Source organism: Bos grunniens, chromosome 25 (genome assembly GCF_055505025.1).
Source record: "Bos grunniens cultivar Pamir isolate PY7600 chromosome 25, Bosgru_T2T1.0, whole genome shotgun sequence".
Classification (NCBI taxonomy): Eukaryota; Metazoa; Chordata; class Mammalia; order Artiodactyla; family Bovidae; genus Bos; species Bos grunniens.
The window spans coordinates 14905243-14925277 of NC_141189.1; the positions used below are offsets into that span (position 1 = coordinate 14905243).

At 38.4% G+C, this 20035-nt stretch overlaps 1 protein-coding gene across 2 annotated transcripts in view; it reads right to left on the reverse strand.

Moving 5' to 3' along the window:
• Positions 1-383: 383 nt before the first annotated feature.
• VKORC1L1 (vitamin K epoxide reductase complex subunit 1L1) overlaps positions 384-20035 on the reverse strand; it is a 59956-nt gene continuing 40304 nt past the window's right edge. The window contains exons 2-3 of one of the 2 annotated variants that reach the window (XM_086374737.1): positions 8040-8149; positions 384-4205 (exon numbers count right to left, since the gene is read on the reverse strand). In XM_086374737.1, the coding sequence (XP_086230863.1) occupies positions 3979-4205; positions 8040-8149 (337 nt within the window). In that variant the 3' untranslated portion in view covers positions 384-3978. The remainder of the gene's footprint in view (positions 4206-8039; positions 8150-20035) is intronic. The other variant, XM_086374738.1, reaches the window with a different exon arrangement.

Consider the following 20035-nt stretch of genomic DNA (forward strand, 5'->3'; position numbering starts at 1 on the left):
ACTGTAAGCAGTAACATCTTCATTAATTCTTGACAACCACATACATCATAAGCCCACAGGAATTCCAAGAACTAGAATCTCTAAGAATTCTGCTTCTGTCTTCTATAAGTTTACCTATAATTTAAGAGAAAAAGAGTCAACTCTATACCTGTAGAAATGAGGCTATGGTATTAATTGCAAGGATCATTTATAGGGACTTCTGATGGTCCAATGGTTAAGACTCTGCCTTCCAGTGCAAGGGACACAGGTTCGATCCCTGGTTGGGGAACTAAGGTCCTGACCTCAGGGTGTGACCAGAACTTAAAATCGTTTCTAAGACTGAATTCATTTCTACTGCTTTTTCGAAATATAACACTGCAGTATAAGAATGAGGGCAGCACAACTTCCACAGGTAACTTCTACATTTATTTTATACCAAAAAAGTTATGTGCAACAAATAAACATTCTTACATATTTACATTTGTTTTTTACCAGTTAGCAAAACTGTGTCCTAAACCTCTGATAAAGAATATTTCTACCTATATTAAAGGGGAAATCTGCCCAGTGAACTCCATTTTAAATGAATGTTTACTCTGGAGCTTAAAGCACTAGTAATAAATATTTTTTGATGGAACATACTATACAGATCATACACCTAATACTTAGGCCATGCTTAATACAGTTTTATAACAAAACATTTTACCTTTTCTGGGCTAATATGTTAAAAAAAAAAGTTTAACCAAGTCGCCTGGACTCCCACCCCCATCCCTTGATTTATTGAAGGGTAGTTCTCACAAATTAGGACTCGTAAGTGCTGCCTAAAATACATAAAGAGCAGTGTTTCACCAGAACTTGCCCATTGGGAAAAAAATACAGAAAAATACACGAGGACGAAGGCTGAATATTAGGTATTCTTTCCCAAATAGGTTACCAAAAATGAGAGTGGGTTTCTTGCTGGCAGTTGTCCAGTACTGACGTTCAGGGTAAGATCTGTCAGCAGTTACTGGTCTCAAGCTTTGCTGGATACAACTTTGTACTTCTGCTGATAGTCTTAAATGAAGTCTAAGAAAACTAAAGCCAACTCACAGTTTTAATTTCATTGTAGTCTTGGTCCTGTATTCTACATAGGAGCTCCAAAGATCTCTTGTATCAAATGAGAGATCTTTGTCTCTCTGAATGAAAATAATCAATGCTATCAACATCTTTAAAAGTCATGGATTTAAGGAGGGGTAACATACACCCAGGGCACACAGCTAGTTAAATCTGACACTTCACCAGAAGTTGATCCTCAACTGATAGCAACTAGCTGCAATGAAAAAAAAAATGAAATGAAACCCTTCAAACCACTGAGCTTTCCTAAAATTTATCATGTAACCACGACTTCTCTTATTTCTTCAAATGATAGGACTGTCAAGTAAATAAGAGGCTTCATCTGTTACAAATCATTTTGAAAACTGAGTAGCAGAAATTCACATTTTCCCCCACCTGTTCTTCAACACTGGTAGCTAATAATGTTGCAATGTTTAAATATTCAGTCTGAAGTAATCTTACTAACCCTCAGACTTTTAACAGGGGGTTTTCCCCTTCTTCTAGGGTAGAATTGATGTAGAGGGAAGCCTAAATTCTTCCCAGGGAAAAATAACAAATCACATACACCAGCATTGGAGTTCTTTGCTTAGAGAGATGGGCATCACCATGTGGTTATTTCAGGCAGCACATGTTCATCCCTCAGTGAGAAGGACATGAATTCTGGGGTTGTAGGAATGTGGCAACAATTTTTCTACAACTGAAACAGTGGTGTCCCCAAGGCTTAGAAAAGCAAAGGAAAAACTTGAAGGGTCCGGCTGAACACCCTGATGTTTTCTCACAAAAGAATTGCAGGCGTTCGCAAGAACGCAACGTTGAGACAAGCTTTAACTCTACTCCGCTGACAGAGGAGGGCAAAGAACAATTTTAAATGGGGACACAAGGAACTTGTTTAGCACAACCAGAGTTTATATATATATATACCATGATGTCATCACGGTGAAGCCGTCTCCAGACTAGTGGAGAAAAGAGAAGCAGTGAACTGCTGATCTGCTGGGTAGAGGGGAAGCTCTGCTGCCAGACGAGCTCATCGTGCAGTTCTCCAGAGAACTCATTTCTCCATAAATACCAGACATCTAATCAACACTTTCTAGAGTTCTTTAGAGAAACAAGAACAATACATACATAATAAAACAGACATTGAAATATTCACATTCATGGGAAAAAACATAAGCCTGGATGAAATCAGAACTAAGATATCTTTTACAAAACTAGTTTAAACTGGTTAAAAGTACATTACAATGCAATTTGATACCTGCCTTGGGCTAGAAGAGTACACTGCATCAATTATGACAGTTGGTTGGAAACTGCTGGACAGCTGATGACTCTACACGTTATGGTTTACAGAGCAGAGCCTGTCCCCTCCCTACAAAAGAAGGCAGAACACTCAGTAGTTACCAGTTTCTTCTTAACGTAATGATGAACAGAAATAGAAGCAAAAACATGGCGACTCCTTCTCAATCTAAGGAATGAAAAGACCACACAGAACCTTTCTATAGAATGCAAGTTTCCTACTTCATGCTGAGAAAGGAAGGAAGGACACTTCTGCCCAAGTTCAACACACAAAATATTTGGTTTGAGATTTAAGACAGAAGGCACTTTGAACATTCTGATAGAAGATGTTAACCAGAGAAACATACTGTCACTGTTTCATTTGGGTTTATTCAAATCTCTTTCAAAGACTCTGCATTGGGGTAGTTATTAGAAAGAGTACTATGTTCCACCTTGAGATACTTCTCCCTTTAGTACTCCTCCCAGTTAAGCCAATTGAGCAGCATGTCAGCCCTAAAGTTTACGAATCTAATATCTGACTCTAAAACAAACTAGACGTCCGGTTAGTTAGTGAAGAAAGAAACAGGAGAAACATATGGAGCTACCCAAGAGTAATCCTACTCTGGAGTGACTGGGGCTTATACTGATGATTTTCCAAGCCAATACTGTTTGGTTGACTGGCACTAATGTGAAGGAAAATTATCTGCATGAAAATTCACCTGTTGTAAGAGACTATGAAATGCCATAGTACTATTTCCAGCTTTTTGCCAGAGAAATCTACCCATTTGCCCACCTTTAGTGTCCTGAAGGCCTTGAAAGTCTGGTCACATGACTCACACTGTAAGTTTCTAATTGATCCAGTTCTATGACTAGGTACAAGCTTGACTTGAATGTCCAAATTTAGTTTCTTCCTTTCAAAGGAAGGAGATGAAAGGGAACCAGTCACCCTATTATTTTTGCTGTCAGTGCTGGACCCACAGCTGCCAGTCCTTTCCACAAGATGCTCTGTGTGGACTTAGTATTTTCACTACGTCTTCAGTCAGCATTGAGCTGATTGTTCCTCATTGCTACACTCCAACTAAGCTGTACAGCAAGTTTCTACAGGGCTGGATCCAATATCTCTACCTTTATTTACAAATATCACATAAATGGATTCTAGTTGAATCTACATGTTTAAATCCATCGGCTAAAAAACATATTACATATTGTAAACATGGCAATATTGAATACAGTATCTATTCTAAAATATTTTCATGTCATGATCACATTTGTTATACCTGAAATTGAATTTATACACATTAGAGAATTACTAGCAATGGTTGCTCACTTTACAACTGAGGGGAAGGGGCTAGGGCTACATTTTACCATTTCAGAAACATCTCCAAAGTAAAGTTAAAGCTTGTCTTTGATTGGCTTGGTATATCCTTTGTATCCATATTTTAAATGAAGATTGACACAGAAAATAGCTAGAGCCCCTTCTAATTTATAGGATTTTAAAAAATCAGTTTAAGATTCTTAGGGAAAGTGTCTGTTGTGAAGAATAATAATAATAATAATTAAAAAAAAAAACCCAAACTGCTGCAAAATAAACTTAATGGAAAAAGGGACTTCAGACTGTCAGTTAAAGAGTTCATCAGGCGGTCAGTCCTGCTTGGGCTGCAGTTGCCGTTTCCAGGCTTCGTTCAAGTAAACTAGTCGTTTGTAGTTGATGATAAGAAGAATGAAGTTCAGCACATATGTGATGACGCAGATGATGCAAAACTCCTTCAGCACAAAGTACAGGATGTAGGCCAGGTACAAAGACCCCACTACGGACATGATGGAGGATGTCATGAGGATTAAAGCTGCAACCGCACTCGCTGTCAGGCCTGCAAGAGGAACGGACACTGGCTCAGTCAGACCTTGACACTGGAGAACAAGCTTCACAGTTCAAAGGGAACATTTTGTGATTTGCTTCAGGGTTGGAACACTGATCTTAAAACACTGAAATTTGAGGACAAGACCTACAGGTCTATTTTCTTAAGTTTTCTAGCTGCAGTGTTGTTGCTTTTTTTGTATTGGAGTATGGCTGATTAACAATGTTGTGATGTTGTGATAGTTTCCGGTGAACAGCGAAGGGACTCAGCCATACATATACACGTATCCATTCTCTCCCAAGGGCTTCCCTGGTGGCTCAGTGGTAAAGAATCCACCTGTCAATGCAGGAGACATGGGTTTGATCCCTGGATTAGGAAGATCCCCTGGAGCGGAAAAGGCAACCTACTCCAGTATTCTTGCTTGGGAAATCCCGCAGACAGAGGAGCCTGGTGACCTACAGTCCATGGGGTTGCAAAAGAGTCAGATATGACTTAGTCACTAAACAACAACAATATTCTTCCCCAAACTCCCATCCTGTCCAGGCCGCCACATAACACTGAGCAGAGTTCCCTGTGCTATATAGTAGGTCTTTGTTGGTCATCCACTTAAAATATAGCAATGTGTACATGTCCATCCCATAGCTGCACTGTTTTTGACTGGTAAATATTCTGGATGAAATATTATATATTTCATAAACTAGCCTTAGCTAAGACATGTAAAGAAAATATGCACTTTTGCAATCACATTATGCAATGAAGCAGATTTGTAAAACTGACAGCCCTACCTCCTGTAATGAATAAAGTAATGAGAGGAGGAGAAAAAAGTAATGTGAGGACCACAACCTTCTCTTCCAAGCAGGACACATTTGGTGAGACCATCCAGACAGACCCTTTTCACTATAGGCAGGCTCCCCACCTGTGGAAAGTAAAATTTGCTTTCCTGTGTTCAGATCAAATTTATCAAAAATCCCATAATGGGAGATGATTACATCAACATGCTGTTGAAGGGAAAAAAAAATCATGATAAACATTTCAGAAAGGGCTCACCCTGGGGCATAAGGAAAACCACATTTGGCCAGTTGGCCACATGTGGGTCAAACCAGATGGAGACAACCTGAGTTCTCAACACAAAGACTAGCCTGAACTCTTGATGCTATCATCTGACATCTTCACATGTTTGGTTTTGTAATTTCCTGTAGCCAACAGTATTGAGAACATGTGCACTTATTTTTAAGGACAAGAGAGCAGAGCATATTAAACTACCTACCCTCCTACCCAACAACTAATGGATAAGGATCACAGAAACAGATACAAATAAATAAGTGGTAGTGGTTTGAAGAGGTTAATTAAGGAGCTGGGATCACACTGCCAGTACAATGAGAAGTTGCATCTGGGCTGTAGCCTAGCCATGGGAACCGACTTGCCTAGAGACCACTTAAGAGAGTACATGTTTTTTGAAGAAATCGTTTTTTTTTTTTAAAGCAGAGGAGTATTTATTAATTTATGTATTTGACCATACTGTGCGGCATGTGGGATCTTAGTTCCCTGACCAGGGACTGAACTTGCGTCCCCTGCATTGGGAATACAGAGTGTTAACTACTGGACAGCCAGAGACATCCCTGACGCTTTAACAAGGCTCTTTCCACACTAAGATACTGTTGGATTACTTATGCCACCTGCTTTTGTAAATAAGGATTTATCGTAACCCAGCCACACTCATTCATGTATGTAATGACCGTGACTGCTTTGGCACTAGAGTGGCAGAGCTGAGTAGCTGTGATAGTCAGCAAAGCCTAAATGATTTCCATCTGGCCCTTTACTAAAAAACAAAGTTGGCTGACCTCATTTATGCGAATATCTCAAACTTCAAAAATGAATGCTGGCACCTTAATTTTTATCTAAGAAAGTTAATTTCAAAATGATATAGGCAAGTTATTTGCACTCTCTGTGCAACTCTTTTCCTTAACTGTAAAAGTGGGACAATAATCATGACTGCCTCTTAAGACTGTTGTGCAGATTTAAAGACCTAATAGAACGGGATTTCCCCGGCGGTCCGGTGGTTAGGACTCAGGACTTTCACTGTGGTGGCCTAGGTTCAATTACTGGTTGGGGAACTAAGCTGCACAGCGCTGCCAAAAAAAAAAAAAGGCTCTATCTTGAACAACTTAGAAGGGAGTGAACCTGATATGCTCTGGAAAACCACGTTTGGGGAGTTCAAATGTGCCTCTAGTGGTAAAGACACAAACACTAAAAATGCATGTGAATGCCTAAAATGTGACTAGAAAAAATATATATGATACACATGATTTTAAATGAAATTAACAAATTAAATATTACAAAATTTGGGAGCTGTTCAAGCCCATCTCCCAAAATTAACATAGTCAGAAGCTTTTCTTAGGTTATTTTATTGTGAACTTATACTTTATATTCTTCTTTAGAAATCCAAACAAAACAATTAAATGAAATAAAAGGTGAAAGTCTCAACCCTGCACATATATAAACATATACTTATCCTCTATTTATTATACCACAATTTGCCTTTTTTTTTAATTGCTAAACTAGGTTTTGATCTTCCAGGGTTTGTAGACCTACTTTTCCCTTTAATGGCTACATAGTATTTTTTAGCATGCTTGTAACCTATTCAATCCTTACAAGCTACTTCTAATTTTTTGCTATTTTAAACTGAACTGCTATGAATATCCTTGTGTGTGTTTTTTTATTTCTGCAGGATATACAGATACGGAAGGGGGCAAACTTGATAAGGCTATTGAGAAAAATTTAGGTGCACAGCTTGCCTTGGAATAAATCTATTGTTGCTAGAAAGAAGACCTGCCAGATAACAGGATAAAATATTAACAATTGAAATGCAAGGACAAAGATGGATGAATTTAACTCTGAAACTATAAAACCTTCTATATAATCAAAATTCACAAAATCAATATTTCTAAAACAAGAATAAAGAATGAGTAAAATGTTTGTAACAAATATGAAATGTACTGTTATCAGGATCCCAATAACTGGCAATAAAAGGAAATTAAAATACTATAAAATTAAAAATAAAATTAATATGGCTATAAATATATAACTACTGAATTAGAAATTTTATAGGAAAAAAAATGAGGATGGTTGAAGCTTTGGGAAAACCTGACAACTGAGGGAAAATCAGTTTGTTTCTACCTATTAAAATCCATACCCCACAAAAATCTATGTTTGTTGACTCATTCATCCTACATTTAGATATTTGTTTTGCAGAAATAATTCAAAGAGAAAAGGAAGTATGAGAAGAGGACTTTAAACAAAGTTAATCACTGTAGTATTATTTAGAACATTAAAAAATCTGAAGCCTGATATCCACAACAGCAAAGCACTTAAGAGGATAGACAGTGTAAGAGAGCTCACATAAAATTAAGTAAAAAAAGTAAGGAACAATGGCAACAGTGGCTATACAAAGGTGATGGAATTATGACTGAATATCATTTAGCATTAATGTTTTCTCAATGCATAATATTTTAAAATAGCTACAGAGTATACAAAATAACAAGGAAACAAGGTTTCCAAGGCAAACTGTTTGGAGTAATAATTTCCCTGAATGGGACTCGTTTTTCTGAGCATCCTGGGATGCTCCTATCCCTGATTAAATACCAACAGATGCCAAGTTCAGGCTGAGTGTCATCAAAATCTTAGTGAACCAAGTTTTCACAACACAAAAATGTGTTACAAACTAGTGGTTCTACCACCAACATCTGCTTTTTACTTACTGTAAAGACACATCAGGACAAAGAGACAAAGTACTAAATGAAATATAACAAAACAAACTTATTTATGTATTGCTGTATAAATACTTACCAAGTAATAACTGTAGTATATAAAATATAAGTCCAAAGATACTGTTTGGCTGGTTTAATACACCATCTTTTCCAAAAATGGAACCCAAAAGACCAAATCCTCGACCCCATCTGTAAAATAAAGAAAACCAGTAACCCTATATTTGAGTTTTCTTCTTTTTAAAAAAGGAGAACTATCTGAGCATTTCCTGCCCACATACTCATCTGAATCTCTAAATTGCCAGTTTCTATATAGTCTCTTTTCCAAAAGGTTGAACAAAGTGTTGTTTTTCTGATAGCATTAGTATTTGCAGAGGAAGGGCTCTTTGAATTTTAAGCCAGGGTCTCTTTGAAGCAGCACCACTGACATTCTGGGCTAAATAATTCTTTGTGGTGGAGAGCTGTTCAGTGGGGGGCATTACACGGTATTTGGAGGTCCCTGGCCTCTACACCCACCTCTCCACCAGCTGCACCTACCAAAAATGTCTTCAGCCATTGCCAAATGTCCCTGGGGGCAAAATCACCCCCAGTTGAAAGTCACTGATGTAAGCTGTCCTACTTCATCCTACGTAGAATGAAGTTTTTCCTGACCCAGGACATGCATGAGGAGACATATCCTGGGAACATTATCTTTAAATGTAGACTATCCAAAACTAAAGTTTTTCCTAGAATCTTACCTCACAAGTAAAAAGTTGATGCATTATTTGCCCCATCAGTTTTTATTTTAGTTTAACTGAAAATTTTGCATTTGACTTTCCATTTTCAGAATTTTATTTTCTTATTAAAAATGTATTAAATTCTGATTTAATAAAATTTGATACAAATAGTAGACTAACACTTACTTTGGATAAAAACCTTTAACGACAACTTTAACCCTTGTCAACTCCAAATGGGCACTTGCCATCTACCTCTACAAGGATTAAATCATGTGCTGCTGCAGCTGTTGATTTTCAGTACCCCACAGGACAGGTTTTCAGATAGTCAGATATGTTCAGGAGCTGATTTCATGAGCCCAATTTTTCTACCTCCTCATATCTAGAAGAGCACTAAAATCTTTCGTAGTGACAACTGCTGCTCCTGACTAGAAGATACCTGCAAGAAAATACGTGCTTGACTGCATGTACTGCCCCCAACCAAGGTCATGTTCCCCTGCTGATCTGAAATGCTGTCTGCCGGGCTACAGTCCTCACTTTGCCCCAAGTAAAACTTAACTTGCAACTCTCACGTTGTGCATTTTTTAAAGTCAGCACTCTGAATGGAAGTGCTTTATAAAATACCAAAAAGAAAGTGTTTTCAGTCTGTAGCAAAGTGCTCAATAAAACCTAAACTTCAGTTCTGAAGACAAACTACCTGAAGATAAGGATAAATGAATGATTCTTTATTAGTTGCATGACTTCAGTAGTCCAAGAAATAGTGAATCTCTTCATAATGACGAGGGTGGGAGATAGTATGACCCCAATTTTACAAATTAGTGAACACCATGAAGATTGTTGTTGTACAGTTATTTCATTTAGGGAGAAGTAATGGACAGGTAAATGACCAGGTTATCTTCAGAAATGAGCTATTAACAGGAAAACTGAGAAGGGGGGTTATTTTAGATCAGAACTTTGGAAAAATTTACACTGCATACCAGAGGATTTTGTTAAAATGCAGATTTTATTTCAGCAGGTCTGTGATGCATTTCCAAACAAAACAAAGTGTTCCCACGTGATGCTCATGCTTCTGGTCTGAGGACCACTCTCAGCACCACTGCTTTACATGGAGAAGGGGTGGAAGGAGCTACTATATAACTAGATGGTCAGGGGAGGCCTTTTTCAGGAATTCCTGAATGAGGAGAAGCAGCCATTCTCAGGAGCAATGGCAAGTATGAGGGCCTGGAGGCAGGCAAGAGCTCAGAGTGTGTGAAAGGCCATCCAGCTGACTCTGAGGAGGGAGAGTGACAAGAAGATAAGGCACCACCCCATCACTTATGTAACTTACAGCCTTGTCTGTGGGCCATGATGAAGACTTTCAATTCTAGTCTAACTGCCGTGGGAAGCCACTCGGCGGCTTTTGAACAGGAGAGTAATAGAAACTTTATAATGATCACTCTTGACTATGGTGTCAAGAACAAACTGCAGGAGGGCAGGGACAAACTATGCAATCAAACTCTGGAGCCCTCTGCATCTGAAGTAGGAATTCAAATGTAAATCATCAACTTTGGCACTGGAAATAACTGCGCATACTGCCAAAATTATCATAAGTAAACAATTTTTATTCTAAGCATTGGTCTGTGCTTAGAATTAATACTAACTGTCCACATATGATCCTGTGGATATGTTCCTCGAAAACAATGCAGTAATTCACAGAATGAATATACTATTTCATCCAAGGAGTATATGCATAAGGTTTAAAAATCAAATAACACTGGAATTCTTATAAAACAAAATCAAGGTATTTCCTACTCCAGCCCTCTCTACACTCAGCTCTGATCCCCACAGGCAACCACTTTGATACCTTTTAATTATTTTCCCCTTTTATTTCCACATTTCTAAAGTATATCTTTACATTGCTATTTCTTGATTTATCAATTCTAAATGCTATCTTTTGACAGTCTAATATGGCAGAGCAGAAAGCTGCTTAAACAAAAACATTTAAACACGGAAAGCTTCAAATGTACATACACAAAGTGCACAGAGCTGGGTAGTAACCTCACGTCCCTATCGTGTAGCTTTGAAAACTGTGCCTTTCTTGTTTTATTGCCACCTTTACCCACTAACCACTTGATTATTTTTAATTTTTTAAGGTAAAATATATATAAACGCACAAATCTTAACTGTACAATTTTGACCAATACGAATACCTGAGTAACCCTGGGATAAAAATTGTAATCGTGGTATAGCAATTCTGCAGTGTGAAGTAATTCTAGTAGTGTGAAGCAAGAAAGGTTTTTTTTACCTTTCATTAAAAAAAACAAAAACCACCTCAACACTCTATAGAGTGCTTCCATCTCCCAAATTAAATTGTTAGCCCCTTTCCAGAAACCTGTTCTCCTCTCTGCCCACGAGCAAGAAAAAGTGACTGCCTAGGCTTGTAGGAATCCAGCCTCGGAACCTTAGTTAGATCTCTGGTCTCCTGGATTGCAGTGCTGTGCTCTTTCCTTTATCCTACATAACATTATAAAATGCAATTACCGGGACTTCCCTGGTGATCCAGTGACTAAGTCTCCATGCTCCCAATACAGGGGGCCCAGGTTCCATACCTGATCAGGGAACTAGATCTCACATGCTATAACTAAAGATCCCTGGAGAAAGAAATGACAACTCACTCCAGATTCTTTCCTGGAGAATCCCTCGGGCAGAGGAGCCTGGTGGGCTACAGTCCACAGGGTTGCAAAGAGTTGGACATGACTGAGCACACATACAAATACAATTAATAATGCTGAGTATAGCTTAATACTGGAAAAGGAAATGGCAACCCACTCCAGTGTTCTTGCCTGGAGAATCCCAGGGACGGCGGGGCCTGGTGGGCTGCCGTCTATGGGGTCGCACAGAGTCGGACACGACTGAAGTGACTTAGCATAGCTTAATACATTTTGATAAAGCTGATGTAATAACTGTTAGCAAGTCAAGTAACTAGCAAAGTAGACTGGCAATATGTGAGATTATTTTCCTTGGAAAGGTAAGAACAGATTTTTATTAAAGACACTATGCTGCACAATTGCAAAGGATGGTGTGAGTCATTAAAAACCCTTAGTGAATCTTCTTCTCAAGTTGGAACATTTGAAAACACTATAGTTTTCTCCCACTTCTAAAAGTTATACAAAAGTGTATGTGCTACTTTACACTTGGCTTTGTCTTAGTTTCTAACCATCTTCTTCTTGTTCCATCTGTATTCAAAATTCTATTATACCACTTATCTGCAGAGTTGCCCCAAGTACCTTACGGAACAAGGTGGGATGCGATATTAACCGACTGAGCAAAAAAAAAATGTTTTCTGAAAGTACTAGTTATACAGCTGTTCATTTTGCTTCAGTATGATAACATAAAAGAAGAGATTATGCAATTGATAACTCCTCTTTAATCTTTGATTCTAAAAAAAAGGTTCATCTTTGACCCAAATAGTAAGTTCCTTGAACATTTTGTATTTGGGTTCAAAACAACCAATACCATTCCCTAAGCTATGATAAGAAATTGCTGAAAGGTTTTTAAACACTCCTAGTTTTGCCAGAAACAACAACTCTTAAAACCAATTGCTCTCCAACCTGGGTATCCTCAGTCACTGAGGAGAAATCTAAGACATTATTTGCCTCCTTCATTATCATTCTCTCACAAGTGTATAGGGGAGTTTTCCAAAGGCTACATGCAGATCTCAGGACCTTATGTGAGAATCAACAGTCTTACCTTACAGCAGACATTAAAGAGACTTGCGATAAGAGAAACTATGCAAGTCTTTCCACTATCGTGTGTGTGCATGTGTGGGGTAGGGGGGAGTTATTATTCATAATATTTTGTTAACATATAATGGGTTTATTATATTTCAATGAATGGATGCATATTTAAATAATTTCTCAGTTTGTAATTTCTAATACAGTAAATACCAAAATACCAAATACAGATATAACCCACATAAGGCCTTTTAGGGGTATTCAATAATTATTAAAAGTATAAAGGGGTTCTCCTATCAAAAAGTTTGAAAATCACTGCTTTTGACCAGTTCACCCCCCAAAAAAACCCCAAATCACAAGTCAGACAAAATTTTATAAACTGGGATGAGATAAAGTAGAATTAGAACAAACAATCCTAAAGTCTTTGTGGAATCAGAAAAGACTCTGAATAGCCAAAGCAATCTTTTTTTTTTTCTTTAGCCATGGACTTTATTGTTTGAATATTTGCAATTATTATTCTATACACAAATGTTAATTTCTTACAAAACTCTGTATTCCATATTGCTAGGTCACTTCACTCTTCATTTTATGTCACATTTCCATCAAGAACTATTTCCCCAAATCACATTTGCCTGATTGTGTGTTGTTGTTGTTCAGTTGCTAAGTTGTGTACGACTCTGCGATGCCAGACACTAGTCCACCAGGCTCATCTGTCCATGAGATTTTTCCAGGCAAGAATACTGGAGTGGGTTGCCATTTCCTTCTCCACAAAGCAATCTTGAGAAAGAAGAACAAAGCTGGAGGCATCACAGTCTTTGATTTTAAACTATACAAAAAGCTACAGCAATCCAATCAGTATGGCTGCTGCTGCTCCTAAGTCACTTCAGTCGTGTCCAACTCTGTGCGACCCCATAGACGGCAGCCCACCAGGTTCGCCCGTCCCTGGGATTCTCCAGGCAAGAACACTGGAGTGGGTTGCCATTTCCTTCTCCAATGCAGGAAAGTGAAAAATGAAAGTGAAGTCCAACTCGCTCAGTCATGTCCAACTCTTCACAACCCCATGGACTGCAGCCTACCAGGCTCCTCCGTCCATGGGATTTTCCAGGCAAGAGTACTGGAGTGGGGTGCCATCGCCTTCTCCAATCAGTATGGCAGTTGCATAAAAAGAGACACACAGACCAATGGAACAGAACAGAGGGCCCAGAAATAAACCCACATATGTATGGCCAATTAATTTATGATAAAAGAGCCAAGAATATACAATGGGGAAAGAATAGTCTCTTCAGTAAATGATGTTGGGAAAACTGGACAACCGCATCAAAAGAATGAAACTAGACCACTATATACACCACACATAAAAATTAACTCAAAATGCATTAAAGACTTGAATGTAAGAACTGAAGCCATAAACTCTAGAAGAAAACATATGTAGTAAGTTCCCTGACATTAGTCCTGGCAATTTTTTGGATTTAACACCAAAAGCAAAGGCAATGAAAGCAAAAATAAACAGGACTACATCAAACTAAGCAGCTGCTTCAGGGCAAAAAGAACCATCAAAAAAATAATAATAATAAAAGGCAACCTACTGAGTGGGAGAAGATATTTCCAAATTATATATCTGATGAGGACTTAATACCCAAAATACATAAAGAACTCATACAGTGCAATAGCAAAAAATCAAACAATCTGATTTTTTAAATGGGCTGAGGAAGTAAATAGACATTTTTCTAAAGAAGACACAGTTGGTCAATAGGTATTTGAAGGTGTTCAACATCACTAGTCATAGGGAAATGCAAATCAAAACCACAGTGAGATATCACTTCACACCTGTTAGAATGGCTACTATCAAAGACAAGAAATGAGTGTTGGTAAAGATGTGGAGAAGAGAACACTTGCTGGTGGGAATGCTTTTTGGTGTAGCCACTATGGAAAACAGTATGGAGCTTTCTTAAGCAACTAAAAATAGAACCACCACATGATCCGGCAGTTCTACGACTGGGTATTTATCTGAAGAAAACAAAAACACTAACTGAAAAGACAGTACCCTTATCCTCACTGTAGCGTTATTTACAACAGCCAAGACATGGAGACAAACTAAAACGTCCATCAGCGGGTGAATGGGTAAAGAAAACGTGGCATATAACAGGTTATTCAACCATAAAAAAGAAGGGAAGTTTGCTGTGTGTAACACCATGGATAGAACTTAAGGGCCTTATGCTAAATGAAACAAGTCAGAAAAAGATAGAGACTGTATGATCTCACTTACATGTGAGATCTAAAACAACAAATAACAAATGAACAAAAAAACTGAGTTCATGGATATAGAGAATAGATTGGTGGTTGCCTCAGGGAGCAAGTGAGCAAAATTGGTGAAAGGAGTCAAAAGGTACAAATTTCCAGTTATAAAATGAATAAACCCTGAGGGTGTAATGTACAGTATGCTGGCTATCGTTAAGAATACTGTATTGTATATTTGAAAGTAGCTAGGTAAGTGGCTCTTCAAAGTTCTCATCACAAGAAAAAAAATGTTGTATACCTGTGTATGGTGATGGTTGTTAACTGGACTTCTTATGGTGATTGTTTTGCAATATATGCAAATATCAAGTCAATGCATTGTACACCTAAAATGATATGTCAATTATACCTCAATAAAATAAATATTATACCTTTCAATAAATATTTTCAATTTATTTTTAAATAAATTATATTTTTAAAAGATTCTATGGCTGTAACTTTTTTTTTTAAAGAAGAAACTAACACACGTTGACGAGGATGTGGAGATTTGGGAACCCCTGTGTACTGCTGGTGGATAAAAAGGTGCAGTCACAGAGGAAAACAATTTGTTTGTTCCTCAAAAAGTGAAACATGGAATTACCATATGATTCAGCAATTCCACTCCTAGGTATATACCCCAAATATCTGAAAACAGGTATTCAAGCAAGTACAAGTACTTGTTCACAACAGCACCATTCACAATAGCCAAAAGGTAAAAACAACTCAATACTCAAAACATGGTATATCCATACAAAGGAATGAAGTGCTGATACATGCTACAACACGGAAGAACCTTGAATAATTGTGCTAAGTGAAAAATGCCAGACACAAAAGACCACATCCATATGAGAGTTTCAGGACAGACAGATCCATAGAGACAGAAAGTAGGCTAGTGGTTGCCAGAGGCTAGGGGAGGGGGGCAGTGAGGAGTGACTGCTTAATGGGTACAATACCTCCTTTGTGGTAATGAAAATATTCTGCCACTAGATGAGGTGATGGATGCGCAGCACTGCAAGTGCACTACATGTCACTGAGTGTACTCTTTAAAATGGTTACCTTTGCACCAATCTTCCCCGAGGTCTTCCAAAATATGTGACGAGGCCAGACTCATCTTATGAGGCCAGCCCTGATACCAAAGCAAAAAGAAAGACACTACCAGATGCAAAAACTGTCAATATAATACTAGCAAACCAGGACTTCCCTGTTTGGTGGTCCAGTGGGTAAGACTCTGAGCTCCTAATGCAGAGGGCCTGGGTTTGATCCCTGGTCAGGGAACTAGATCCCACATGAGGCAACTAAAAAGATCTCGCATGCTGCAACTAAGACCCAGTGCAACCAAAAAAAAACCAAAAAACTAGCAAACCAAAGTCAGCAGCATATTAAAAGGACCATTCACCATGAATCAAGTGGAATTTACATTCAGGATGCAGGGATGATTCCATTTATGCAAATCAGTCAATGTGATACATCACATTAATAGCATGAAAGAAAAAAATCACATAATCTCAATACATAAAAAGCATATGATAAATTTTACTGAAACAATCTCTTTCATCATGGAAAATCTACCAAAGCTCTAAGATCATGACTAAAACATTCAGGAATACAAAATTAGTAAAGAGAGGAAATGACTGAATACAAGAATATAAGAGCTCCCCTAGTATTTTCCTTACTCTGAGGAAGACTTTACTGAGACACTTGCTTACATACCTCACTTAAAAATACACTTTTCGCTTATAAATATATCCAAGACAACTGGACTCTTGCTTTTTTTCCCTCTTAAATTCCAGCTTGGTTAATGAAGTATATTTTGCCTACAATTTTCTAATTTTAGATCTTATAAGCATGATGTAAGCCTATTGGTATTAGTCTATTTTAGCATTTTAAACTGTATTTTTTGATGTTATACAACTCTGGGAAGTACACTTTACTGAAAAAAACCAACCAACCAATCTGTGTAAACTGCAATCCACAGAAAAATCCAAGTGACTTCCAAAGTTGGCTGGGGGCATTATGACATTATGAAGTGATATGGCAAAAAGTTGGGCATTTTCAAGAAAAATAAGATTGTCTTACAGCAGCTTTAAAATAATCCTACAAATGTAATTTACACAAAGGAAAAGTCTACCCACTGCGGACCTGCTTCCTGCCAGGCATCCAGAGACAGCAGGGCCAAGAGCGAGAGTTTCAGAATCAGACAAACTTGGTTTTACTATCAACAGGTTTGATGACTTTCGGTGAGTCATTTAACCTTGAACTCTGAATTCCCTCATTTGTAGAATGGAGATGATTATGGCAGCCAATTCACAGGACTGTTGTGAGAAATAACTGTGTTGAGAATAATTATGTAGTGGTTTACCATTTAAAACAAAATTTATTGAAGCATGGTTGATTTACAATGTTGTATTTAATTTCTGCTTACAGCAATGTGACTGAGTTATACATAAGACATTCTGCTACCTGGCATTCTCTCTTCAAGGCAGTTGTTTTGAAATAGAATTTATATAAAGCTTTTTTCCATCCATAAATATATGCTTACTTTATTGACACTTTTAAATTTTGATCCTAAATATTGTAAAATATTCTATATTTTATAGGTATATTTGTATTACAATCAACTGAACATATCCTTTTTTGGTAAAAGTTGGTGGGTTGTTTCTACCTCTCATAGTTATAAAAACCATTAAATGAACATATTGTGCAAAACATCTGTCTGCATATTGCATTATTTCTATAAGATAAACTACAAAGAAAGAAATGACTTGATCTGGTGGCAGAAGCATCCTAAAAATTATTGTGTTATTGAGCAAAAAGTTGTGCATAAAAGTTACACCAATTTATACTTCAGTCCCTGAAATTTATACATCAGTCTCTGAAATATCTTCTTTGAAACAACTAGAACTGAATTAAGGATATACCTGCCTTTACATTTAAACAGAAAAATATACTCCCAAGTTTAAACTTCTGATTACCTTTATTTACTTGCTTTACTGATATTTTGGAAATTATTTGCTTTTTTCTTAGGTATTTAAATTTCTGTTACCAATAAATGTGTGATCATCTTGCTTTTTAATAATATCAATATTCTTTAAAAACAATTTAAAAATTCTCTCTATATGCAAACACATACACAGATATTTGAATCACTCCTGTTCTTCACATTTCCACATGGAGATGCCTCCATTTGGGTAACATTTCTGCCTTTTGTCCCAGTCCTTCTCTGAATAGTCCTTCCTCTGAGTTCTTTAATGGACGTCTATGTTTGTCTGTCTCCCATACTGAAGACTTTTCTCAAATGTCTCACTTGTAGACAGGCATTAAAAATATGAATGCCAATTTCAGTGCTGGGCAAGAAATTGTGCCCACCACAGCCTGTCTCCTTCACTGATTACAAGTGAAAATTGGAAAGAATACAAAAGCCAGCTACCTGAGGACTCTAAAAAGTAAAAACCAGCAAGGGGACAGGCGGGAGAAGTTGAAACTTGAACAATCAGTACTGTGGAGTTTTCTGGGGTTTTTCTTCTCTTCTGCCATCTGCCTTTGAACCAAGAGTAGCTCAAGTTGCAGAACTGACCAGGGGTGGTAGACAGCCCCAGAGCCCCTCTTTCTGGCTAGAAGATGAAGAAAAAGGACCCATGTGAGCTGAATAGTGTGGGGGCAACCACAGTTAGCTTCCATATTTCTTTCTTTCTTTCCTGGCCTTGCTTAAAAGTGAGCAAGTGTTCTGAAACCGAATCTCAGGGATGACAGTCCACATACCTCAAACTGACAGAAAACTTGTCTCTGCTTGGAAGAAATGAGAAAAGGGGCCCCCGTGCTCTGAAGCATGGAAAGGGAATCCCTGTCATTTTTTTCCTCTTTGTTCTCATTACTTTACCCTGAGGGCGAAATCTGCCACAGGAACTCTAAGACAGCGAGGGACCTAAAATGCTCTGTGAGAAACCTGTCTTTCTAGCCAGAGGAACTAGACACGGAGTCGGGGGTGGGTGGCGGGGCGGGTGGGTGTTGGACCCAGAGGTTGGGAAGAACATCCCAGCAAGGGGTGAGTCGGAGAAAGGAGCTCCTGATGAGTAAACCCTGGGAGCTGGTGATGGACAGGGAGGCCTGGCGTGCCGTGATTCATGGGGTCGCAAAGAGTCGGACACGACTGAGTGAGTGAACTGAACTGATGCTGTGTAACAGCTACAATAGTCCCAGCCTCACTCTTGAGTTGCACATGCGTGGAACAGAATCAGAGAAGCCCAGCCAAGTCTTTGAGACCAAAACTGCCTAAACCACCACTCAAGTGGCAGACTGACTACTGGGTGGGGTGTGTGAGGGCAAAGGTTTTAAAAATGGAAGTGAGATTGAAACCATCACCAACAGAGGAGACAAAATTTGTAGGTTTAATCTACAACTTGATTATCTGTTGAAACAAGACAAAAATCAGCATTCTCAGAAGATCTGAACAGAACCCAGAGTCTAAAAGCAAAATGTTCAAAATACAATGAGCTAAAGGTACCTTTCAAAATCATGTGGCGTACAATGAACAAAAAATCCAAAACAAAACAAAACCCCCCAAACCGATCAATTCTTAAGGGAAAAAAAGTGAATCCTAAAATGGCTTAGATACTGGAGTTATCAGGAAAAAAGATTTAGAACAGTTATATCTGTGTTCCACAGGTGAAGGTAATGAGAAATGACTAGAAAGATGGAAGTTCTCAGAAGAGAAAGAATAACTATAAAACAGAAGCTAAATTGAAATTATTTAACTAAACAATGCACTCAGTTCAGTCGCTCAGTCGTGTCCGACTCTTTGCGATCCCATGAATCGCAGCACGCCAGACCTCCCTGTCCCTCACCAACTCCCGGAGTTCACCCAGACCCACATCCATCGAGTCAGTGATGCCATCCAGCCATCTCATCCTCTGTCGTCCCCTTCTCCTCCTGCCCCCAATCCCTCCCAGCATCAGAGTCTTTTCCAATGAGTCAACTCTTCACATGAGGTGGCCAAAGTACTGGAGTTTCAGCTTTAGCATCATTCCCTCCAAAGAAATCCCAGGGCTGATCTCCTTCAGAATGGACTGCTTGGATCTCCTTGCAGTCCAAGGGACTCTCAAGAGTCTTCTCCAACACCACAGTTCAAAAGCATCAATTTTTTGGTGCTCAGCCTTCTTCACAGTCCAACTCTCACATCCATACATGACCACTGGAAAAACCATAGCCTTGACTAGATGGACCTTTGTTGGCAAAGTGATGTCTCTGCTTTTGAATATGCTATCTAGGTTGGACATAACTTTCCTTCCAAGGAGTAAGTGTCTTTTAATTTCATGGCTGCAGTCACCATCTGCAGTGATTTTGGAGCCCCCAAAAAGTAAAAGTCTGACACTGTTTCCACT